This window comes from Eutrema salsugineum, unplaced genomic scaffold (genome assembly GCF_000478725.1).
Source record: "Eutrema salsugineum unplaced genomic scaffold, Eutsalg1_0 scaffold_15, whole genome shotgun sequence".
In the NCBI taxonomy this organism is placed as follows: Eukaryota; Viridiplantae; Streptophyta; class Magnoliopsida; order Brassicales; family Brassicaceae; genus Eutrema; species Eutrema salsugineum.
This window is the reverse complement of record NW_006256867.1, coordinates 7480752-7506081: the sequence shown is the minus strand read 5'-3', so window position 1 is coordinate 7506081 and position 25330 is coordinate 7480752. Positions and strand designations below refer to the sequence as shown.

At 38.8% G+C, this 25330-nt stretch overlaps 2 protein-coding genes across 2 annotated transcripts; both read left to right on the top strand.

Annotated features, from left to right (window-relative positions):
• The first annotated feature begins 4340 nt into the window (after positions 1 to 4340).
• LOC18022367 (peptidyl-prolyl cis-trans isomerase FKBP53) lies at positions 4341 to 6869 on the top strand. The gene is made up of 3 exons (XM_006405174.2): positions 4341 to 5120; positions 5748 to 6009; positions 6201 to 6869. The coding sequence occupies exons 1-3, from the start codon at positions 4791 to 4793 to the stop codon at positions 6578 to 6580; spliced, it is 972 nt and encodes a 323-aa protein (XP_006405237.1). The 5' UTR covers positions 4341 to 4790; the 3' UTR covers positions 6581 to 6869.
• A 10623-nt stretch (positions 6870 to 17492) lies between these two features.
• LOC18022366 lies at positions 17493 to 21019 on the top strand. The gene is made up of 8 exons (XM_024158278.1): positions 17493 to 18191; positions 18357 to 18443; positions 18553 to 18817; positions 19054 to 19385; positions 19471 to 19593; positions 19647 to 19657; positions 20150 to 20234; positions 20315 to 21019. Exons 1-8 carry the CDS (start codon positions 17493 to 17495, stop codon positions 21017 to 21019), a joined length of 2307 nt encoding a protein of 768 aa, XP_024014046.1.
• Positions 21020 to 25330: the final 4311 nt, after the last annotated feature.

The following is a 25330-nucleotide window of genomic DNA, read 5'->3' as shown; positions in this document are numbered from 1 at the left end:
ATTTGGCCAAGAAAAGTCTTCCTAAATTCTGTGTTAATTACAACTTTGATCAAATAAAAAATGGATCTCTTTCTAAATATTTGGGAAAACCTTCCTAAATTTGTAGAAAGTTTTGTTAAAAACCTTCTTAAACTTACTAAAAACTGTATGCAAGCTTTCTTGAAAGATTTATGATTTTTTTTCTAAAAGTTTAGGAAGCCACTGAATATTTGTAACTCTTTATTAACTCTAGATTTGTTTATGAACATGATGATTTTATGTGCACATTTCATGTTTCAGAAGATATATTTAAACAAATAAGAAACCTTTTAAACTTTCAGGAAGGCTTTATTAAAATTAATTTACTTGTCATTCAAAATGAAACAACTTTTCTAACTGTTAAAATTCTAAACAATCGAGATCCTATTTTATGTACATCAGCTTCATACAGTGATGTGAGTGCAGTGGGCAACACAAGTTTTACCCTAGACAAGCTGCAAGTGCACAGCAAACGCAATAGTATTTAGAGATCGAATCCACAGAGATTTGTGTGTTGATGACTCCTAACTGATGCTAAAGACAATCATAAACCTAATCTAATAAAAAAAGTTTTGGTCTGTCACTAAATCTAATTATGCAGAGAATTAAAAAGCTAAAAATAAAAATCGGTTGAAAACTATATGAACGGCGATGGGTTCAAGGTTCATCTTTAGGGTTCATGTTCTAAAACACAAGGGATTTACGCAAGGATTTTCTATGACTCTGAAACTAGGATAGACACATGTAAGATTAGCTAACTCTCGTCACCCTAATCATCTAATCACTTGTTCATGGCAATTATCTCTCGCTCTCATGCCAGAACAAGATCATGCTTTGTAGATCGGAATCCATCTCTGCTTACGTATCCTCCGTAGGTAGCTTTCGTCTCCTACGACGGTGACATCCATAAGATCCAGTTCAGGCAACCTAGATACAATACTCTCGTGGCTCGGATTAAACCTAGGATCGGATTCTGGGTGATCAATTCAGAATTACCGCTTTGAGATTTGGATGAATGGGAGAATCATGTTAAAAATCGAAATCCTTTTCCTAAAAACCTAGATGTCACTCGAACATGGGGTCCCTTTGAATTACCCTTTCACCCAACTAGGTGACTACTCAGACATGGCTGAGGTAGATATCATCATCGGTTTAGAACTAAGAACAAGAAAAGTAAAAGAAAAAAAGTTGCAGAAAAACTTCTCTTATTGAAGACAGAGTGGCGATGGAGAGCTTTTACAAATGCATAAAAATAAAACTTAAAACTAAAAATGAGTTTTCTCTCAAAGAGAAGAAAGATGCTCCCTTACAAAAGACCTAAAAATGAGTATTTATAGTGTTTCTCCAAGTCTTGGGCGTCTAGGGCTTGTAAAATAGGTGTAGGAAGTGTCTTGGGCCTTAGTTGGGCTCCTGAGGTTCGGACATAGGTCCACCGGGGGTGAAACTTCCTAAGCCGCGGGTGAAAGCACTTGTGCTTGACTGGGCTTGTGTTGATCGACCTTCAGGGCATTGATGATATCTGGAGATCTAACCGTTGGATTGCTTTGATTCCAAGTGTGTTGGAAAGCTGGTTGTCTCCTCTATAATGTCTCCAAATTTGGGGATGATCGGACGCTGAGAAGGTCTTCATTGGTTGACAAACTTCTGACGGCCTGAATTTATCCAAAAATGTACATATGCTCCAAAATGCACTCCAAAGTTCCCAGTTTCTTGAAAAGCTTTTTAAAACTCCAAAACATGGAAAACACTTGTAAAACCTTTAAAACTGAATGAAAACACCTACATAAGATACTGAAAGTGATCCATAAAAATGGTCAAAATCATGTGTTATCATACATGCAGATTTCAGAACCTACAAAACCTCCTATGCAGAACTCTTCTTCAAAGTTCACTGCAACAACCACATAAGGCAAAGAACTCTTCGGCCAGCTCCCTTAATCAAATCACCCAATAAGTATGCCAATAAGTCATCTGGGTTAGTATCTCATCCTTTTGAGACAGAACCAAACTACAAAACAAATGAAAATGGTAGCTTCATATGCATTGATGATCAATCAAGCTCCACTTGTGTTGATGAAGGGCCTGATAATTCATGCGAAGAAGATTAATTATATCATTTGAATGATTCCAGAAAGTTGGTTCCCAGTGAACCGAAGTTTCAAATAACTCAGCAAGTGGTTTTCTGGTATTCTTCTTGATGCTCACTTCCTTAGCATCATCAAACACTAAATTCATGTACTCATCAAAGCCCTATGCAAGGAGAAGTTAAAATAATGAACAGTCAAAGTCAACAAAAAGAGAATCAAGACGTGACATTGATAAAGTCGTAAGCTTCATGTGAGAAAGGAACTATCTCTGTTATCACCTAAAGAAAGAAATCTTAGCAACACAATCACAGCCTTAATCTGGATACAAAATACAACAGCCTAAATGAAACTAATTGCTCAAGTCGCACCAAGACATGGAACCTACAAACCCCACAAATCCGGCCATCTAACCCCCAATACCACACAATCCGACCATCAGAACCTACAAATCCGATTTGAACAAAGAAGCTTTCCCTAATTCAAAAAGAAATGTTACTAAAAATGCACAAATCCGTATGGACCAAAACAAATCCCACAAATCCAACCATCTATACCCAATACACACAATCCGAACATCGGAACCTACAAATCCGACGAAATTTGGCCGATCGCCGGGTTCTAGTCATTTCCCCATGGATACCTAATCTAGGGTTCGGTTCCCAAAAAGCTCACACAAACAAAAGGAAAATTGATTACCTCTTGAAGATACGACTCCGCCGATGATCAGTTTATGGCGATTACACTTCAAAGATTCCGGCAACGGTATATCTCGATCGCGATATGATTCAATGAAGGTTTTCGGAGAAGATCGAAATGAAAATAGAAATCAATTGTTTTTATATTAAAACAATGCTATATTGGTCTGCACTAAAACACGGAGCTCTTTTTGTCAAGTTTAAGTTTTTGGGGATATTTTAAAGAATTGCCCAAAAAAAATCATCCTCTCCGTTTCTCTCTTCTCAATAAAAAAAAAAGAAATCATGCTCTAAAACTAGCTGCTTCACTCTTTTTTTTTTGCTTTTCCTTTTTTTTTTCTCTTTCTAGGCGGTGTTATGGCTGCAAAATCTTCTATTATTATTCGAGAAAGGACAATTTAAAAATGACATTTATGTGTACAAGATAGTCATGCTAATGTGTCATTATAAGAAAACTTCTCAAAATACATATAAAAAATACTTGTTTTACTAGAGTAATTACACCATTTGCTATTAGCATTAATTTGTTTAGAGATTAGTTTATATCAATTATATATTTAATACTTAATATTTAATTTGTAAAGATATTATTCTTTCTCTTTCTATTTCTTATAAACAGATTTATAAAAATTTAATACATAATATTACTTAGGTACATAATAACACTATATTTCTTTATATCATATTTCTTTGATCTTAATTTTGTTAAAAAAAACACATTATCTATTTAATAAAAAATCTAATTTTTAATGTATATTATAATTAATTTTTTTTCTATTAAAATTTAAATATCTTAGTCTGATGTTGAACCGGTTAGATAGAATGTATAATCTAATTTAGTATATTCAAATGTGCAATTTTATTCATATAAAAGATACCATTAAAGTTAATTATAAAACCAACAAGTATCTAGCATTTATACAATTATACTATAAAATAAATATAATTGTAAATATTATTTGTTATTATATAATCAGTGCATAAATTTGCAACTATAATATCAGTTAATATTTTTAATTGTATTTATATATATTATATTTATATATTCGAATAAAAAAATCATGATTAATATTCATCCTGCACAATGTGCGGGTAATCACCTAGTTAATAATCAAACACTATCATAATTCCCAATTCCTCAAGCTACACAAGCCGTTCTTAATATTATCGTTGTTAACATATTAAGAACACCAACAAATTAATGTTCAAAAAAAAAAACACCAACTAAAGATGGACATATATTATGCTAATTTCAAACTCCAAATCATGAACTAGCCTCAAATACTACATAAAATTTGATGTGTGACATTAGCGTTTTTAGTCAAACAACTCTAAAAAAACATCATGTAAACCAGTATGATTACTGGAACAGAACAATTCCCCATATATCGTTTTTAACCATCTAAACTTTTGGGCTAAACTGTATATCCCATAAACAAATTGAGCAAAAAGATAAACCAAATATTATTAGGTACCAAAAGGTAAATTTACATATCTCATATAAATTCAGGGACACGAGCTTTTTAATGTCTTTCTCTCGCGTTATCTCCTTCTCTCGGATTTAGCCCTAACCTATACGGCTGCTACACCCAGATTTCCTCATCCTTAACAAGGAAGAAGCAAAACCCTAACTTTATCTCTTATACCAATCGAGTTTCTCTTCTTCTATCTCTCGCTCGTTTCCGTTTCTAACCTCTTGTGGATTTCATGATTTCCCATCTCGAACCCTAATTTTTTCAATCCACCGGGTTGCACTGTTCTTTCTTTTGGGCAATCACTGATTAATGATTTTCGATCAAAGATTTTGATTTTGCCTAGAAATCGAACCCAGATTAACATATTTTTATTTCTGTTTATATTTGTTTATCCGTCGAGACTTCTAGGTGAAATCGAGTTTGTCAGAAGAAAGCTTGTTGCTTTTATCTCGATCTTTGTTTCTTTTTTTCGTTGTTGATTTTTTCTGAATCGCGTTTGCTTGAGAGGAAGTAAGATGGCTGGAGGTGGAAGCAAGAGAGACGAAGGATCGATTACGATTCAGAGCACCAACTTGTTTGCAGCTTTGGACACTCGCAAGAAGAAGAAGAAGACGGACAAGTCAGGTAAGAGCAAAGGGTCCTCTAAGTCGTCTTCACGGCAAGAGCCTCAGAAGGAGCCTGAGCCACAGGTTTTCTGGGCACCTACGCCTTTGAAAGTTAAGTCTTGGGCTGATATCGATGATGACGATGATGATGATGACTATTACGCAACCACTGCTCCTATCCAGTCTGGCTGGAGCACTTCTGAAACTTCCCATACTGATGCAAAAGACACTCACATTGAGGTTTGAAGTGAAACCATTATATTGTCTCTCTTGTTCCTGAATTGGTTTGTGATATTTGAAGTATGCCTATTGAGATTTTCTCTGATAAATTATTTCAAACGTGCTCATGCTGTTTATGTTTGGTGGTTTAATTGGGTGTGGGAGAAGAAGGAATTTTTTTTTTCGTTGCTCATTCGGTTTCTCTCTGACGCTTGCTGCTTTCTCCTTCTTGAATGTTATCACTTATGTGTAGTGGTAGCATTGTATTGTCTCTCTGGTTCCTGAGCTGGTTGTGGTATTTGTAGTATGCCTATTGAGCTTTGAGTTGCTATCTGTCTATCTCTTAACGGTTCTCTTTGTTCGGTTGTTGATTTCTACTATGTTTATGTTTGATGGGTTAATTGGGTGTGGGAGAAGAAGGAATTGTTATCGTTGCTCATGCTGTTTCTCTCTGAAGCTAGTTGCTTTCTCCTTCCTGAATGTTTTCACTTTTGTGTTACACATGTTGTGGTATCATTTCCTTGACAGCCTAATATATAGGCTTTGGTTTCTCCTTCTCTTATTTAAAACGTTTTTGTTCAGATTCACTTGTTTCTAGCGTGATTGCATGTGTGATTTGATGAAAACTCGCTTGTTTTTTATTGTCAGGAAAGTGAGAGTGAGGAAGACATTCTTGATGAAGGCGATGATGATGTGGACGAAGAGCACGATCAGGAAACAGAGGTACAAGTTCATCCAGAACCAGAGCCTGAGGTGAAGAAAGCTCCCGAAGTTCCTGCACCTCCTAAGGAGGCAGAGAGGCAACTTTCCAAGAAAGAGAGAAAGAAGAAGGAACTTGCCGAGCTAGAGGCTTTGTTAGCAGATTTTGGAGTTGCCCCCAAAGAGAATAATGGCCAAGAGGACTCTCAAGGTACTTATGTTTTCAACTCTTGCCCTTTTATATATACTAGAACAATCAATGATATTGATTGCTTCAGACAATTGTGCTCTACTGTATTTCTATTATTTAATGTGTTGTATCAATAGGAAGTTTTGATCTATGTAGCTTTTTGCTAATACTGATAGAAGTTTAATCTGACTACTTTGCGTGTTCTTTCACAGAGCCTAAACAGGAGAAGAAAGAAGATCTCAATGGAGAGGGAGAGAAGAAAGAGAACGCAGCAGGTGGGGAGTCAAAGGCATCAAAAAAGAAGAAAAAGAAGGATAAACAAAAGGAGGTAAAAGAATCTCAAGAACAAGCAGCAAACAGCAAATCTGATGCTGTAGACGAAGCTGCCGGGTCTGAACCGACTGAGGAAGAATCTGCGATGGATGTCAAGGAAAGGCTAAAAAAGATTGCATCCATGAGGAAGAAGAAATCAAGCAAAGAGATGGATGCTGCAGCGAAAACTGTTGCTCAGGAGGCAGCTGCAAGACGTGCAAAGCTGGCTGCTGCAAAGAAGAAAGAGAAGAGCCACTATAACCAACAGCCTGTGCGGTAAATCCCCGAATCATTACCATTTTGATCTTGATGGAAATACGAATATGAGCATGTATTTCGCCGTATTTTGTTCATATGAGTCCTCCCTGCTTTAATAAATCTTTTGAAGGTGTCTGGTTTTTAGAGTTAAAAGACATTGAATCCTTTTTTTCCTAGTCGTATCACGATGAACAGGCTAAAGACAAACTGGAAAGTTTCGTTTCTTTTTGAACACTTTTGTTTCTTTTGTTAATCTCAGACCCTTTTTAGGTTTGATGATTTTGTGTTCTCTTCAATTATCTTCTTATCTATGGTTTGATGGTTGCTTTATGGTTTGTCTAATGGTTTCATTTGATTACGTGTGAGCCATCAGCATCTCTTTGTTTCGTTGTTGAAATGTTAATCCTCCATTTCAAAGTAATGGGAACAACTTGGGTATTTTGATCTGCACATGAGATTAGGTTCATACATTGATATGAGAACGAAGATACCATTTTCTAGTATTTTGAAGCGAATTCTATATATGAAAAAGGTTGAAAAAAACTAATATAATAATACTTACCTCCTTTTAAACCATAAATGCATTTTTAACACACTTTTATACTAAAATTAAGGTGTCATAATTTCTCACGGAAAATATTAAACAAATTATTATATAAATTAGATGGATATCTTCGTCAAGACTTACAATGTATACCAAGCTTGTTACAAAATTTGTAGAGGCTAAATAGGATATTTATAAATTCAAAATTTGTAGAGGCTAAATAGAATATTTATAAGTTATATATATATTTTGAAAGGTTAAATAGAATGTTTATAAATTATATATAATATTTTAAAATAATATGTTTTAATATTCTCTTGTTTTAACAATACTAACTATTATAAATAATGTTTAAAAAATCACTAAGTGATAGTTAGGCGTGTGATAGGAGACTAGCGACTAGGCGGAATAGTTAGAGACTAGACATTAGCAAAGTTTTAATCGTTTTTTTTTAAATTACTTTGTCAAAATATATGTTTTAATAAAAATAAATAAATAAAATTGATAAATAAAATTATAGAATAAATTTCAACATAAAAACCAAACTAAGAATCATCAAATTCTTCAAATTAAAGTAAGTTTTAATCTAAAAACTTTAAAAATGTAATACAAAGAGAAATTTATCTAACTTATTCTTCAAACACATCCATATCCACCACCTGCTCATTTTCATACTCAAATTCAAAATCAATGGCTATATCATTTTTATAGTTGGCTCATCACTTTGGGTTTGGTAAGTAGGATGATCATTAGGTTCTTCATTAATTTGAAATGGATCGACTAACCATTCTTCAGTAAAAGTTTATAAAGGAATGAGATAAGCGACGATGGAGAAGTGGGGATGATTATATTATGTTATTAAACCTAAACCAACGTATCAAATCTCGTTTGTTTTTTTTTTGTTTCTCATTTCTGTAAATTGATGTTGGTTTACCATCCAAAACCATAAAAAATAATTGAAAAATAGATAAAAATAATTAGTCTGATTTGACCGATTTTACCAATTTGGTCTGATTTTTCCGATTTTCTCCGACTTGGTCCAATTTATTACTAAACCAGATTTGCTTCACTGATTTTATGAAAATCGGGTCAGTTAACCCCTTACAGCCATCTAGGCGGCCACCTAGGCGCCGACTAAACCAAAACAAATAAAATAAACTATTATTTCTTTACATTCTGAAAGACGGCCTTGTATACATCGTTCAAATTATTAGTTTGTGGCTTACCCATAGTATTCGTTATCAGAATCTTCAAACTAGATCTCAAAGTAACACGTGATATAGCTACATAAAGTTGTCCATGAGAAAATACGGGTTATGGTAAATACAATACAACTTTTTGCAAAATCTGTCTTGGCTTTTATTGATAGTCATTGGCTACAGGGAATTGTCGACGCCTCATTCTAAAAGAAAATTTTGTCTCGGTAGGGAAAACAAACATTCGTGGGATTAAGACCTTTTGACCAATATACTCATTAGTTATGAACATGTTTGGCCAATTGTGTTACCAAGAGTCTTGTTCCATTGCATAAACTACCTCTAGGCTCAATATTCCATAGCAACATAATAGGTGTTCCTATTTTTAATTTCAACTCATGGTTCGACACTCCTAAGATCTTAATATTATTAAGATATTCTTGGGTGTAGACTTTTTCGTCAATCTTGCCTTTATCAGAAGTATCAATACTGTCCGAGCTAAAACATGTATGTTCCTCACCTAGAAAAATGTTAAACAAAGTTCACTAAGTATAACTAAAAATATCGATATGAAACTCAAGTGTAAGATCATATATCTATATTTATAAAGCGTTAAATATGTTTACCTTGTACTTCCGATAACATATATTTGTTTATTAATCCCACGTCTACATTTATCGAGCTAAGAATTGCTCTATCTTGAAAAAACTTTGGGTCTTTCTCCGATCTGTATGAATCACCATACATTTACCTTGTATAACACTATTTATAGAACATGTTGAGTGTGCTCTTAACCTCTATTTTGTCGATGTGAGACCTTTTCCATTTCTTTTTTTGATTGATTTTGGTAGAAAATTTGAAGGACATTTAAATAATAAAATATTTATTTTGTAGGAAAGTGATAGGTAATTTCTTATATATTCTGTGTGTAGAAAAGTCGTCAGAAATTTCTGACGAATTTTTTATTATTATCACATAAAAAATTTTAACGGATTTCCTACCATTTTTCTGATAAATTTTTTTACAGATATTATTTTGGTTGAATGTTGATGATAAATTTTTGATCGTTTTCCAATGATTTTTATCGTAGAAAATTGGTTTTATGTTTACTATCACTTTTATTTCCTATCATTTTTACTTTTGTAATAAGTTTGTAGAAAAATGGTATAAAAAAATGAGAAAATAGCTGTATGGATAGTTTTTAAGTTTGAAATTAGAGGAATAGGATGTTTTCAAAACAAAGGAAGGATAGGGCTGTTTTTACTGTTTGTCTTCCCGCTAGGGCCCAAAGCAATTTTTTATTTTCAAAATTGCCATTATCGAAGTAAAATAACTAAAAATTTCTGGTAAAATCCGATTTGGTAAACCGATTACACAAAATTATAAACCGAAGTCCAATATCATAAATCGTAGTAAAACCAAATATATAATTTATCGACACCCCAACATTTAAATTAAAAATAAAATTTGGGATCCACATCTGGACGTAGTCCATCTAGCATCTCCGGCAATTCATCTCCGATTAGCCCTCCGAGTGACCGTTGTAATGGCGCGGAGAGTAAAAAAATCGTTTAGGCGCAACACCGTGCCTCCGGTGTCCAGGCGAGTGCTCCGGAGTAACTCGAAGACAGCTCCGACGGAGCAGTCGCCCATACCGCCCATGCCCCCGCGACGGAGTGACCGGGTTGAACATCCCATCCACGCGAGTCGTCTCAATCCACGCCGGCGGTGTAGCTCCAAAGTACAATTCGCTCCTCTTCTTCTAGAATGGCCTGCTCAGAATTCTAAAAGTAAGTTACTTTTATGAACTTCGACCTTGTCTGAACTGTACTGGCGGTTTGTTAACTCAAATTAAGATTGAAACGGGGCGCCTGGTTGGTCTGATGTATTAGCGGTTATGAACTCTAGTAGTTATGTCTATATATTGAATTCAAACGGTTGGATTACTCTTATATCATCTAGAAACAGTTACAGAAGTTTATATATGAGAGCATACGTGATACGATCCAAGGTGATCTACTCTGAAGCAAAGAACAATAGATGCGGCGATATGGTGGATAGACTGAAACGATGAAGCGAAAAGGATGGTGGTAGTGATACGAGGATGGCTCGCGACGATGAGAGATGATGGTGGAGACTCGGCAGATCGAATCGTGGATGTGCGATGGTGGTGTGGCGGATCGATGGTGATGATGGTGGCTCGGCGGATCGATGGATATGGTGGAGGATGAGAAGATGATCGATTGTTGGTGTGGTGATGATGAGATGATAAGATAGAAGAATCTCTTGTAAACGGAATTAGTTTTTAAGAGATTCGAATTTCAGAGTTTTTAGTTCTCAGAAATCAAAGAGAGAAGAACACGTTAAAAGTTTGATCAAAATTCTTCACTGAATATGACTTAGGCGATTTTCTCTTTTTTATAGACTAAGAGAGAAAATCGCAGCCCTAATAACAAAACAACATGGAGTTTGAAATAAAACAACAAGAAGTTTAATTTAAAAATAAAACAGCGAGGCGTCCCTTCTAAACCTAAATGGTGCGCCTAAAACAACTAGTGCACAAGTCATTGTGACTTTGCACGTTATTACCCATTAGTAACAACTTCTAAGTAACTCGACGTAGCAATGATTTCTGCCTCGTTAAAAACCTTGGAGAAGAACCTCCTTGCCTTCCAAAATCCTCACCAAGGAAAAGAGTACAGAATCATCACCTAAGTTACCTAGTCATTGTTACTGGGTTCTTCATTCTTCAAGATAGAGATGTTGAAGATGTGAGCTCCAGCCTCCTGGTGATCGCTGTCCTCTGTGGCAATGAGTGCGTGAGCCTCCTTAGCCATCTCTCTAGCTCTGGAACGAGTGATCCTGCCAGCTACCTCTGGTTCCTCCTCCTCTGAGCTGGTCACGATCATATCATCCTCTCCCTCTTGAAAAGGATTTGCCCTCAAATCAGAATCTGCAACAAAAGGAAGCAAGTCAGAAACATTGAAAGTATCAGAAACATCATACTTACCTTGAAGATCAATCTGATAGGCGTTGTTGTTGATTCTTTTGATGACTGCGAATGGTCCATCCACTCTGGGCATTAGCTTGTTCTTTCGTTCAGCTGGAAATCGCTCCTTCCTCAGATGGATCCACACCAGATCGCCTTCTTCAAAAATCAGCTCCTTTCGTCCTTTGTTGGCATGCTTCTCATACTGCTTTGTCTTTTTCTCAATATTCTCCTTAGCCTTAGCATGAATTCTTCTGACCTGTTCAGCTTTCTCCTTGCCATTCAAACTGCATTTTCCACTTAAAGGCAAAGGGATCAAGTCTAGAGGTGATTGTGGATTAAACCCATATACAATTTCAAAAGGAGAAAAGAGAGTAGCAGAATGCTTAGCGTGATTGTAAGCAAACTCGACATGAGGCAGGCACTCTTCCCATGTCTTGAGGTTACTTTTCACCAAAGTCCTTAGAAGTGTGGACAACGTTCTATTCACCACCTCGGTCTGTCCATCGGTCTGAGGATGACACGTAGTTGAGAATGAGAGCTTTGTTCCCAGCTTAGCCCAAAGCGTTCGCCAAAAGTGTCCTAAGAACTTCGTGTCTCGATCTGAAACGATAACCTGTGGCATTCCATGCAGTCGTACTACTTCCCTGAAAAACAAGTTAGCTACATTCACAGCATCATCTGTCTTGTGGCTAGCGATGAAGTGAGCCATCTTGCTAAACCTGTCAACAACAAAAATGGAATCTCTACCATTTCTGGTGCGAGGTAAGCCAACTACAAAATCCATAGAGATATTAGTCCAAGGTTGAGAAGGAATAGGCAAAGGAGTATACAAACCGTGAGGTTGAACTTTACTCTTAGCCATCTTACATACGACACATCTAGAGCAGATTTTCTCAACGTCCTTCTTCATGTTCGGCCAGTAGAAGTGCTCTTGTAGCCCAAGAAGTGTCTTTGTGACGCCGAAATGTCCAGCTAATCCACCTCCATGAGCTTCTCGTACCAGTAACTCTCGAATGGATCCTCGTGGTATGCACAATCGGTTACTGAAGAACAAGTATCCATCCTGTCTATAAAATTTCTCACAGGCAAAGTTATGACATTTGGCATAGCTCTCAGAAAAGTCAGTGTCAGATTCATAAAGATCTATAATATGCTCAAATCCAATCAACTTTGATGTTAAAGTCGAAATAAGAGTGTACCTCCGGGATAATGCGTCTGCGACCACATTATCTTTACCTTTTTTGTACTTAACAATGTAGGGGAATGTCTCAATGAACTCCATCCATCGCCCATGTCTTTTGTTAAGTTTCTGCTGACCCTTGAGGTGCTTTAGAGACTCGTGATCGGTATGAATGACGAATTCCTTAGGCCATAAGTAATGCTGCCACGTCTGGAGAGCTCGAACCAATGCGTATAACTCCTTGTCATACGTGGGATAATTCAGCGTTGATCCTCCTAACTTTTCGCTGAAGTAAGCGACGGGCTTCTTATCCTGCATAAGAACTGCTCCAATACCTACACCAGAAGCATCGCATTCAATCTCAAAAGTCTTAGTAAAATCAGGAAGTACTAGTAAGGGCGAATTGATAAGCTTCTCTTTAAGGGCTGTAAAAGCCTGTTCTTGCGTCTCTCCCCACTTGAACCCCACGTCTTTCTTGATTACTTCGGTTAAAGGCGCGGCTATGGTGCTGAAATCACGAACAAAACGCCTGTAGAATCCTGCTAAGCCATGGAAACTTCGGACTTCTCCAATATTCTTGGGGGTTGGCCACTCCTTGATAGCTTTTATCTTCTCTTCATCTACTTTAACTCCTCCTGCACTTACTACAAAGCCTAAGAAAACAATCTCGTTAGTGCAGAATGAACATTTAGATAAATTAGCAAAGAGAGATTGAGAGCGAAGAACATCAAGAACCGATCTGATGTGATCTAGATGTTCTTCCAAACCTTTACTGTAGATGAGGATATCATCGAAATAAACCACTACGAACACGCCAATGAATGGTCTCAGGGCATGGTTCATTAGTCTCATGAAGGTGCTGGGAGCATTGGTGAGGCCAAACGGCATAACTAGCCACTCGTAGAGTCCCTGCTTTGTCTTGAATGCCGTTTTCCACTCATCCCCTTCCTTCATTCTGATCTGATGATATCCACTCTTCAAGTCGATCTTAGAGAAGATTGTCGACCCACAGAGCTCATCCAGCATATCATCTAGCCTTGGGATCGGATGCCGATACTTCACAGTGATGTTGTTGATAGCTCGGCAGTCTACACACATCCTCCAGGAACCATCCTTCTTTGGCACCAACAGAACTGGAACTGCACATGGACTCAAGCTTTCTCGGATATGGCCTTTGCTCATCAGCTCCTCCACTTGCTTTTGCAGCTCCTTAGTCTCTACAGGGTTGGTTCGGTATGCTGGCCTGTTAGGTAAGGCTGATCCTGGTACCAAGTCAATCTGATGCTCTATCCCGCGAATTGGAGGTAGCCCTGGTGGAATTTCTACTGGAAAGACGTCCTTGTATTCCTGCAAAATCTCAAACATAGCACTAGGAAGCTCCTGTGAAGGGTTAGTACTAACAAGGGATTCCTTGTACACAAACATAAAAGTAGTCATTTCAGGATCAAAGAGTTTAGAAAATTCACTGTGGTTTATGTAGAGGCTGTTGGCGACTTTCTCCTTCTCCTTGAGCTTCATTTGAACTTGATCTTGATAAATCTCGGTAGGCGTGAGAGGTAGGAGGGTAATTTTGCGACCTTTGAACTCGAATGAGTGCTTGTTGGTGTAACCGTCGTGTATCACCCTACGATCTGATTGCCACGGTCTGCCTAGCAACACATGACTCGAACCCATGGGAATGACGTCACATAGAATCTCATCTTCATACTTCCCAATGGATAGAGAAACCATCACTTGCTGAGATACGGTCAAGGCTCCACTGTCATTCAACCACTGAAGCTTATACGGCCTTGGATGAGGAATAGTCTTGAGCTGGAGCTTCTTAACCATCTCTTCGCTTGCAGCATTAGTACAACTTCCTCCATCTATGATCAGGCTACAAACTTTTCCTTGAATGAAGCATCTCGTATGGAACAGGTTCTCTCGCTAACAAGGCTCTTCAGGTTGACTCTGAACACTCAAAGTCCTTCTGGCAACCAGCATCTCGCCCACAGCAGCAGCTTCTTCCTCTTCCTCTAATTCATATTCGGCCTCTGAATCCTCTTGAGGAACTATCTCTCCTCCCTCTTGTAACAAGAAGACCTTCTTGTTTGGGCAATCTCGAGAGTAATGTCCCATTCCTTGACATTTGAAACACCTCACATTGCTGATAGAAGTACCACTTCTTGGTTTGAACTCAGCTTTAGCTTCTTCTTTAAGTCCAGTGGAGGGTGGTTTGATGTCTCTGGAGTAAGCTGGCTTGCTGATCTCCTTAGGCTTCGGCACACTAGGCGTAAATGTGGACTTGAAATTTCGCCTCTTGACTTGAGATTCCACCAATTCAGCCTTATGCACCATCTCTTGTATATCTGCGAAATCCTGAAGTTCCACCTTGTCTTGAATTTCTCGGTTAAGTCCTCCAAGAAATCTCGACATTACCATCTCTTCGCCTTCTCGTAAATCTGCACGAATGAGCAAAGTTTCCAATTCTTGATAATAATCTCGAACAGACTTCGTACCTTGGACAAGGCGCCTAAGTTTGTTGAGTATCTCGCGCTGATGATGGGCTGGAACGAACCGCTTCCTCATCTGTATAACAAGCTGATCCCAAGTAGTAATCGGAAGTTCCCTCAGGCGATTTCTGGTGACTCCCAACTGCTCCCACCATAGAAGCGCGTACCCATGAAATTCTGAAACTGCAATCTTCACAATGTTGAGCTCATAAGTTCCTTGGACCAGAAAATTAGACTCCATCTTCCTTTCCCAATCTAGATAAGCTTCGGGATCATTGGTTCCATGGAAAGGAGGATACTGGATTTTGATATGACGCAGCTGCTGACGTAGAGGATCATAATCTCGGGCATGTCCTCGGCCTCGATCTCGTCTCACAGTTTCTCTGCTATGATCAGAAGCTTCGTCCTCCTCATAGTATTCTGGATCTGATTCCAGGGTAACTCGATGCCCAGCAATATATTCCTCTCGGCGGTGCTGACGATCTACCCTTGGGCCATCTCGTTCTGCACCAGTAGGATTTCTCCTCGGATTAAACGTAGTCTCTCTGCCCCCAATCTGGCTTCGACTGGACTTAGCTTTAGTCCTGGCTTCGGAAGGTGTTGGGTGGCGTGGAAGTTTCCGGGAAGATCCTATGTGCCCTTTACCCTTTGCTAAGCGCATTGCTTCCGAAGGAGTTGGAGTTTGAGACGACTCTTCTCCACTTGCACTGAGGTCTTTGAGCAGATCAGTCATCTTCGTCTCGAACTTGTCATTGAGTTGTTCGATTTGTTGTGTGAGCTGAGTTGCTATGGCCTGATTCGCTTCTTTAATTTGTTGAGACATTGCTCGGTTCAGAGCTTCCATCGCCTCAGCCGAAAGCTCCATGGTACCTGAAAATTTAAAAAAAACTCGCAGTAACTTGTTCTAGAAGGAATCACAAAAACAGCAAAACTAAACGCATCATAAAAAGAAATTAAAAGATCCCCACGAAATCTAAAAACAAACTTAACGAAACTAATGAAATTTAACGAAATTTTTTTTTTTTTTTTTTTTTTTTTAATCAAACGAACGAAGAAAAACGAAGACTCACTTAATAGACCTAAACGAAGACGAAAATACTAGACTCTCTAACAAAACCTAACAAAAACGAAGCAACTAAATATCAAGTTTAACGAAAACGAGAACAATCAAAGCCCTAAACTCGATGTACCAGACCTAACGAATACGATGAACACGAAATATCAAACTTAACCAAATCGAAAATTAACGAACCCTAACACGATCTCGCAAACTCGATTTGAAGCAATATTTAACAACGATATGATGATTCAATGAAGCAGAAGACACACGATGCAAATAATCACTAGAAGTCGTCAAACCCTAATGATCTAAGCAGCGAAATCAGAACAAGGAATCAAATCAAGTATGGCGATTTTAGGGTTAGAGATTTCTCAGCCTTTGGTTCAGAGTTGGCTCTGATACCACGTGATACGATCCAAGGTGATCTACTCTGAAGCAAAGAACAATAGATGCGGCGATATGGTGGATAGACTGAAACGATGAAGCGAAAAGGATGGTGGTAGTGATACGAGGATGGCTCGCGATGATGAGAGATGATGGTGGAGACTCGGCAGATCGAATCGTGGATGTGCGATGGTGGTGTGGCGGATCGATGGTGATGATGGTGGCTCGGCGGATCGATGGATATGGTGGAGGATGAGAAGATGATCGATTGTTGGTGTGGTGATGATGAGATGATAAGATAGAAGAATCTCTTGTAAACGGAATTAGTTTTTAAGAGATTCGAATTTCAGAGTTTTTAGTTCTCAGAAATCAAAGAGAGAAGAACACGTTAAAAGTTTGATCAAAATTCTTCACTGAATATGACTTAGGCGATTTTCTCTTTTTTATAGACTAAGAGAGAAAATCGCAGCCCTAATAACAAAACAACATGGAGTTTGAAATAAAACAACAAGAAGTTTAATTTAAAAATAAAACAGCGAGGCGTCCCTTCTAAACCTAAGTGGTGCGCCTAAAACAACTAGTGCACAAGTCATTGTGACTTTGCACGTTATTACCCATTAGTAACAACTTCTAAGTAACTCGACGTAGCAATGATTTCTGTCTCGTTAAAAACCTTGGAGAAGAACCTCCTTGCCTTCCAAAATCCTCACCAAGGAAAAGAGTACAGAATCATCACCTAAGTTACCTAGTCATTGTTACTGGGTTCTTCATTCTTCAAGATAGAGATGTTGAAGATGTGAACTCCAGCCTCCTGGTGATCGCTGTCCTCTGTGGCAATGAGTGCGTGAGCCTCCTTAGCCATCTCTCTAGCTCTGGAACGAGTGATCCTGCCAGCTACCTCTGGTTCCTCCTCCTCTGAGCTGGTCACGATCATATCAATACGAATAAGGTAGTTTTTCCAGATCTCTGTTCTCTCCTTCGAACTCCTTTCCCTCAAAATTTTTCCCTGGTTTGCATTTAACTGTTTCTCCAGAATATTATATCTTTCCTGCATTTCGGATTTGTTGTTTTGGTTCAAATACAGGAATGGAAGACGGAGAAGCTTCAAATAGAGGCATGGAAGATGGAGAAGGTTCAAATAACCTTTCGGAAAAACTACCAAAAAGGGTCCTCGGCGATGGTTGCTACCCCGTTGGTGCTCGGTTGAACATATATTCAAAGGCCAATGTCATTGGCCTCCTTGTTGAGGCGTTAAAGGGTACTGAAGATCTTGAGAAGCTACTTCATTCCCAGTTTGGGAAGTTATTCCATCTACCTGTTGCAAGATTTTGCAACAGCGCAAAACTAGTCCATGCCCTTCTATCACGACAACTTGTGACCACGAAGAAACACGAGATTTGGTTCCTCTTTGGTGGACAGCCTCTCAGATATTCGATACGGGAGTTTAAGGAAATCACTCGATTGAATTGCAATCCCGAACCTGATAGCACAAAAGAAGAAGAAGATGTTGGAAAGACAGGAATTTGGAAAGACCTGTTTGGAAGAGCGACCGCTATGAACGTGTTTGATGTGCTTGAAATGCTAAAGGACCCGGATCTACCCCAATGGAAACGGCTACCATTGGCCCTAATCGTTCTTGTCGACAGTGTTCTCTTTTGCAATAGCAAAAATCTGGCCCTCACCGAGAAATACGTTGACATGTTGACTGACTTGGATAGGTTCATGCTGTATCCATGGGGGAGGGTATCCTTTAACAAAACAGTATCTCGTTTTCAAGCTCCGAAGGTAATCACGGATGCCGAGAAAAAGGAGAATCCTTTAACACGATTGCGTCGTCAACTTAAACAGTAAACCAGTGCATGCTACGGATTCCCTCTATCACTACAACTCATGCCCCTCCAATCTATACCAATGTTGGTTTCCAAAATTCCTTAACCTGATAACTTGAAGACTTTCATTGAAGATCCCGAAGGTTGTCAAAACGTTATCACATTATTGCATCTTGGGGACATACTTGCCGTGGAATCCGACCCTCTGGTAAATTATTTGTAGTATTATATTTAGTCTTATTTTGTAGTACTTGTCTTATAAGAAAAGTACTCTGTGATTGTGTTGGTAATTTTGCAATTGTTTTTTTTTGTCTTAGTTGTCTGTGAAACAGATGGTAGTGAATGATGGTGACAATGACCAACATAATGAATTGCGTTGGGGAGATGAGGTAGAGGATGACGAAGTTGCATTCATGCAGGAACTCATGGCCGAGGGGTACAAGTTCACACCTTCGAATTTTGCTGTGGCACCGGCACCTATCGTGAATCTTAGTGATGCAGAGGACGAGGTTACCAATGACCAGGAACTGGAGCCATCCACCCGACCGAAGAAGAAACTGAAAACTCATCAAACTGAAAAACGTAAGATGCAGAGGAAAAGAGGAAGGGGCAAGAACTCTTCTAATCTATAGGAAGATGAAAGCCCTGAAAGTGGACAGATTGCAGATCTTAAAAGATGGATAGTAAGTCAGAATGAATTGCTCCTTCGTAAGATTAAGACAGAGTTGGACAAGAGATTGGGCGTATACCAACAGGACGAAGAAGATGATGATGTACACCAGTCAAAAGAAGATGGGGAACAGGATGACGAAGGACAGAATCCAAAAAAGGTGGTGAAAAACCGGTTGGAGATGAAGAAGAAGACGAAGATGGAGGTGAAGAAGGAGGTGATGATGGTGCACAGTCTAGCGTACGCCATGATGATGGTGTACACCCCCAAGGTGGTGTACACCAGAAAGAAAGAGATGATGAAGAAGGGACCTCTACTTACTACGGCGGGGACCATTATTCTCCCAGGGACCATGCGTACTTGAAGACTCCAGAAGCTCCGATGAAGACCCCTGAACCTGAACAAGCCAATTCAGGAACAACTCGTCCACCTCCTTACTTTGTCAATCCGGATGAAGATCCACCTTCTGCCCCCAACGAGGTGAGCTAATTGTTTAGTCAGCAGCTGACTCTATTAAGTTTCATAACGGGTGTGTACTATGCAATTTTTTTTATGACTTATTCAGGTGGATGGTGGTCGAACAAATTTGGGGTCAGGCACCTTAGTAGTCTACAAACCTCAGACTGCTCACCCATTGAGCTACGCATATAAGAAAAATGAAGCGCAGACAGATGCAGAGGATGCACAGGTCAGACATTAAACTTGTTCATATGATATGCATGTGTATACAGTACTCTTTAGGTATACGCTAGGTATACGATTGATATGTTATACGATTTATTGTTACGGTGGTTTGTAGGCTGTGGCTAATGAGGAGGACTAAAATGCGGCGAAAGATTACCATACTGCGCCTGAGGATGCAAGTGATGCTTCGCAGAAGACCCCTTGTACTCCAAAACCCCACAAGAAGTTGAGGGATCGTTTGGTGTAAAGAGAAAAAGTAGAGGAACAGGAAGAGGAGGAAGAGGTAGAGGAACAGGAAGAGGAGGAAGAGGTAGAGGAAAACGCGCACGCGTACGGTCGGACAAGATTCGAGATATTTACACCGCAGATTCAAAGGTGAAAGCTCTATTTGTATCCAGATCGAAAGCTGCATACAAACCACTCGAAACAGTGGAACAATACCAGTTCAAGGCATTCCATGAGTTATTATCGCGTGAAAGGAACATGTAAGTTATATCGTATGCAAAGCAATTTATCCTTAAACTTTCATTGTTATCAATTACCAATTGCTCTCATTACAGCGACTTTTGCATTGTCACTGGTCATATTGTGAACAATCAATTCTTCCTACAAACTGCGAAGCCTACTGAGTGGGTTAACACGATGGTAAGTATATAGTTAGTACCTACTGAGTCGCCGAAGATATAGTATCCTTATTCTGTTATTTATTTTTTGTTATTCGTCAGCACATGCAAGTCATAATGGCCATGATTTGGAGACGTAGAGGTGAAGTATACTTGAAAGACAGGGTAGCATTTGTAGACACCTTGTTCATATCCATCATCGGCAACTACTTCAACGGTTTCATTTCTAGAGACAAAAATCAGTATGACTGGGGGAAAACCATTCAGGGCATTGTATTGGGAAAACCTGCAAAGTGGGCTAATCAGCGTCAGAGACAAATGTTTCTACGGTTTGTGGACGTTGTCTACGTCCCGATGAACTGGGGGTCTGAGCATTGGGTGGGCCTTGTAATTGACTTTAAAATGGGCAACATAAAGATTTTGGACTCATTCATCAGTCATAATGATGAAGCGGCTGTGGAGCAGTATATGGCGCCCGTGTGTCAAAGTATGCCATTTATATTGAAGCGTTATTTGAATAGCAAATTAACGGAAGGCCTACGCACCACCCCTTATACATGGAGTCATTCGGAGGGAATATATCAGAACGCGAGATCCGGTGACTGTGGTCCATGTGCGGCCGAATTCTTAGAGATGCATGCTGCAGGGCTTGGAGTGGAGGATATGGGTTTGATAACGGACGATGACGTTGACAGGTTAATGGGAGAAATACGCCATGGACTCATACGAAAAGTTTGTTGGGAATCCGGGTGTTGCCAACGCTTAGGACGAATGGTGAACTTTAATGTTGAGCTTGACAGTTTATGAAAGGTGTATTTGTTGGATTATGTGTTTGATAATGTTTACGATGTGGGTACATTTGATAATTTATATGCTTATACTTTAGTATTTATTAATTGGTGTGTCAAAACTATATTCCCGGAATAATTTGGTATCCGTACACCAATATGCATTTAGGTGTACATCAAATGGGTGTACAACAAGAAAATTTTGGTTTAGCCACCAAATTTACAAACTCATTTACAATCTTAACGGTAGCCGCATTTAATGTATACTCTCAGTTAGTGTGAATTATTAATAATTATATATATGCAACATAAACAACCGTTTTTCTCACAAATCCTAAACCGCACTTATTCCATCTCCATAAACAACCGTTTTCTTCACAAATCAACCTCACAAATTTACAATAACACCAAAGAGAGGGCGATGTGATGCAGATATCCGTGATTGTCGATCCCCTCTGATGGCGCTACCCGACGAACTATTGGAGAAGGTTTTCGCATACAGTTGCAACTCCGTCCGACAAATTTGCACACTAAAGCAAGTTTGCAAACGGTTCCAGGCCTGTACTTTAACCAATAATTTTCTAGCAACCGTTGTTCCCGTGGAATTGGAGATGCCTATTCCCGAAGACTTCGATTTGCCTTTTATCGCAAGTTGGGAATTTCCCAACTTATTGAGGAGGATGTATAACGCACGCAACCCGGGTTTGCTGTTCAAGAAGGGGATGCAAGACTACTTCTGCCGTGGAGACAATTGTGGCATAAAACTCATCAAGGAATCTGCAGATATGGGGTACGAAACAGGTGTTTACATGTATGGGATGTACATGAAAGCAGTGGTCGAAGACCCCGTGGGTTTAAAGTATCTTTCAAAACTAGGCAGAGGGGCAATGAGGAGAGTAATTCAGAATATTATTGATGGAGGTGAGCGTGGTTATGTCAATAATTTGCCTGAAGAATTCTCGAGGACGAGATTTGAAACAAATGCTCAGTTTGGGAAACTTTGGTCTTGTCGTTGTGGTGTTGCCAATGCTCAACTTGATTGGCATGACGAATTGTTAAAGGGGCCTAGCATGTGCACGTCGTGTTTCTGGGCACAGGAAACGCAAAAGTTCTTCGTATTTGTTTGGTATGTAGTGAGGTCAGGGCCGTCAATGGAAAAATGGTGACTAATTGGTGAAACTCAACCAGTTTCGGTGTGTACACCTTGGCGTTGTGTACACCAATATAATTAGCATCTTTTGCTGTTATTTCGTACTTTATGATTTAATCTTTTGTTTAGGATCTGTTCACGTACTTATTTACGCCTTCTATGTATGTATGTATACTTTGTTTTTGTTTCTATCTATGTATACTTTAGTTGTATTGACTTTAATTAATTTCGGTTGGTGGTTGTGACAGTTTTTCGAGAAGCATTAACTCTTATATCTTTACAGTCTCAGTTTACTTCTCTCTGTAAGCCTAATAACTAGAAAATAAAGAACACCTCAATCTGGACTCAATATGTACACCTAAATTTGTACACCTGAATGTTAAAGACATTTATCACATATTATATATTTTGAGTATACAAACGACATTATCTCTTTTGTGGGAATTTTCGGAGAAGATTTGGTATACAAACGACATTATCTATTTAAAGTATCACCTTACCTGTTTCTGTACGCATATTTAAAAACTAATCATGATTTCGTCTATGTGGACTCAATCTGTACTCTATATTTCGGTTAACGTGATGTTGAGAAAACTGAAACTGTAATGATGACAAGAAAATATAGTTTCCAAAATATAAAAAGGTCTGTGCTGTTATTGAAATTTCGATTTAATCATAAATGATAATAGTATTGTGGCATAAATCATAAATGTATTGTGGTATATCATAAATTAAAAAGTTTAATGGTGAATTTTGCTTGGATTTGGTTATTCTCTGTATTTATTGTGGTAATTTAATTTTGCCGGCAAACGAAAAGACACATTTTCGTCTCTTTTCAAAGTCTCTCTTCAAAGACAGCTATTCGGCTCTATTAAAACCGCACTACCTCTTTAAATTCAATCCCTTCACCGTAACGTCCTACTTAGAACCATCATAACTTCCTCTTTCATTCCATTTTCAATCCATTCTCTTCTTCCTCAATCCCTTTTCTTATCATTTCTCTTTTCATCGAAATAAACGATGGTTCCAAGGAGAAACAGAGGTGGTGATGGTGATTTTTCCCATCTTCTCTCACTCCCTGATGAATTGCTGGAACCAATTCTGGCCGCTACAAACCCATCTTTAAGGGAAATAGCCCGCCTCCGTTCTGTATGTTCTCGTTTCAACCGTATCGGCACAAGCAGGGGTTTCTATCAAGCGATTGATCCCGCCGAAATCGTCCATGAACAAGCGGCGGTTCCACATTACCCAACGATGATGAGGAGATTCTATGACGCGGGTAATCCAGGGGTTATTTTCCAGAGGGGGATGCAAGCCTACTTTTTGTTCCACGATGGTGAAGGCGTGGAATTGATAAGGGATGCTGCGGAGAGAGGCTACGACCGAGCCATTTTTGTGTACGGGATGTGGCTCAGAGCAGTGCCGGAAGACTTCGTCCGTGCAGGGGAGTATTTGGGCAGGCTCACGGTGCAAAATCGGAGGAGGATGAGCCGGTTGTTGCTGGCCGACGTTCCACACAGATGGAATTTCGATTTGCCGGTCGATTTCACTTGGAATGCGGCTGGCTTTCATCCGAGATTCCAGGCGCTGTACACCTGTCAGTGCGGGGTTGTCAATTACTGGCTCCAGTGGTTTGCAGAAGATTTTAAGGAGCCAAAGTGCACAACCTGTTTCTGGGCCCAAAAGACCCAAAAGTTCTTCCGCTTCATTAGGAACGTCGTTCCAAGCTGGCCGTTGATGCTCGATTGGTGAAAGCCGTAATCTTAGTGTTTTGTTGCATTTCGTGTCTCTTTAATTATTGATGTTGTCTTAGTATTCCAAACTACAATGGATGTTTTTCATTTGCATGTCTACTTTCGTTTTTTAGTTGCAACTCTTACTTTTATATAAACATAATCTATCTTAGTAGTTGATTTTTATGATATTTATGATACTTATGTTCGTATCATAAACAGGGTTGGAGACCTATTTACATAAATTTTTATCTCGTTGACTTTAATTATTTATGTACACCTATTAACGTATACCTATAGACGTACACCTACTTACGTATACGGGATCAGAAACAGATTGGAAACATAAAGCTGTTTGAAAATAAAATAAACTTTGAAATGAGAGTGGATTGTTAATTAAATAAGTTGTTGGATATTTTATGATGTACTTGGACATACGCTTGTTTGAAATGACAGTGCTTGGATAATTGATCCTTACAAAATTTGAAATGCAAGTGGTTTGACACCTATTCACATAAATTTTATCTCGTTGACTTTAATTATTTATGTACACCTATATTTTATCTCGTTGACTTTAATTATTTATGTACACCTATTAACCTATACCTATAGACGTACACCTACTTACGTATACGGGATCAGAAACAGATTGGAAACATAAAGCTGTTTGAAAATAAAATAACATTACACATTTTTAAAGAACGATGAATACCTACACCTATATACGTATACGTACACCTATATACGTCCACCAACAATGGTATACGTACACCTATATACGTCCACCAACATTGGTATACGGGATCATATACCTTTTTAGACATAAGGCTGTTAGACATAAGGCTGTTTTTTGAAATATTATATTTTTAAAAACAATCGACAAGCGACCATACCACATCGATACTAAAGCATGTATGCTATGCGTTGTGCCGAACATGTAAGATACATTTTTCACATTTAACAATATAATGAAAATTCTCGTGATACACTCCGCACGACGCGTCGGTTTCTTCATGAATGAGACTAGGGTACCTGAACTTTTTCTTGTATGTATCTTTATTACGTGGGCAAAATGACCAGAATAAGGATACTATATCTTCGGCGACTTCACGAAGTTCACGAGAATGATGAGGATAGTGGTACCTGAAAACCATCTTTAGAAGTTTTTTCCCTCTGTTAGGGCGCCCCACGCACATTTGCAAAATGGCACAGCTGTAAGTGGCATAGACGTCTGATGGAACGAGCTTATTTAGCATCCTGATCGCGGTATAGATCTTCTCCTCTGTTGACACGAACCTTATAGCTTTGACCAATATGGCCCGTGGATTTCTCGATGCTAAGCAGCGCAGGAATAAAGGCCGATATACTCCATCAGGGTATATCCGAGATGGTGTGTCATGCAATGTCCATAGGTATGCCGATCTGAGTACTTCCGCGCTAAACACAA

What these genes read in the sequence shown, in the direction of transcription:
- LOC18022367 (XM_006405174.2), top strand. Translation starts at nt 4,791, where the DNA reads ATGGCTGGAGGTGGAAGCAAGAGAGACGAAGGATCGATTACGATTCAG. An exon ending in CAAAAGACACTCACATTGAG is followed by an intron (nt 5,121 to 5,747) that starts GTTTGAAGTGAA and finishes TTTTATTGTCAG; the next exon opens with GAAAGTGAGAGTGAGGAAGA. An exon ending in TGGCCAAGAGGACTCTCAAG is followed by an intron (nt 6,010 to 6,200) that starts GTACTTATGTTT and finishes GTTCTTTCACAG; the next exon opens with AGCCTAAACAGGAGAAGAAA.
- LOC18022366 (XM_024158278.1), top strand. Translation starts at nt 17,493, where the DNA reads ATGGAAGACGGAGAAGCTTCAAATAGAGGCATGGAAGATGGAGAAGGT. An exon ending in CCGTGGAATCCGACCCTCTG is followed by an intron (nt 18,444 to 18,552) that starts GTAAATTATTTG and finishes TTTTTGTCTTAG; the next exon opens with TTGTCTGTGAAACAGATGGT. An exon ending in CTGAGTGGGTTAACACGATG is followed by an intron (nt 20,235 to 20,314) that starts GTAAGTATATAG and finishes GTTATTCGTCAG; the next exon opens with CACATGCAAGTCATAATGGC.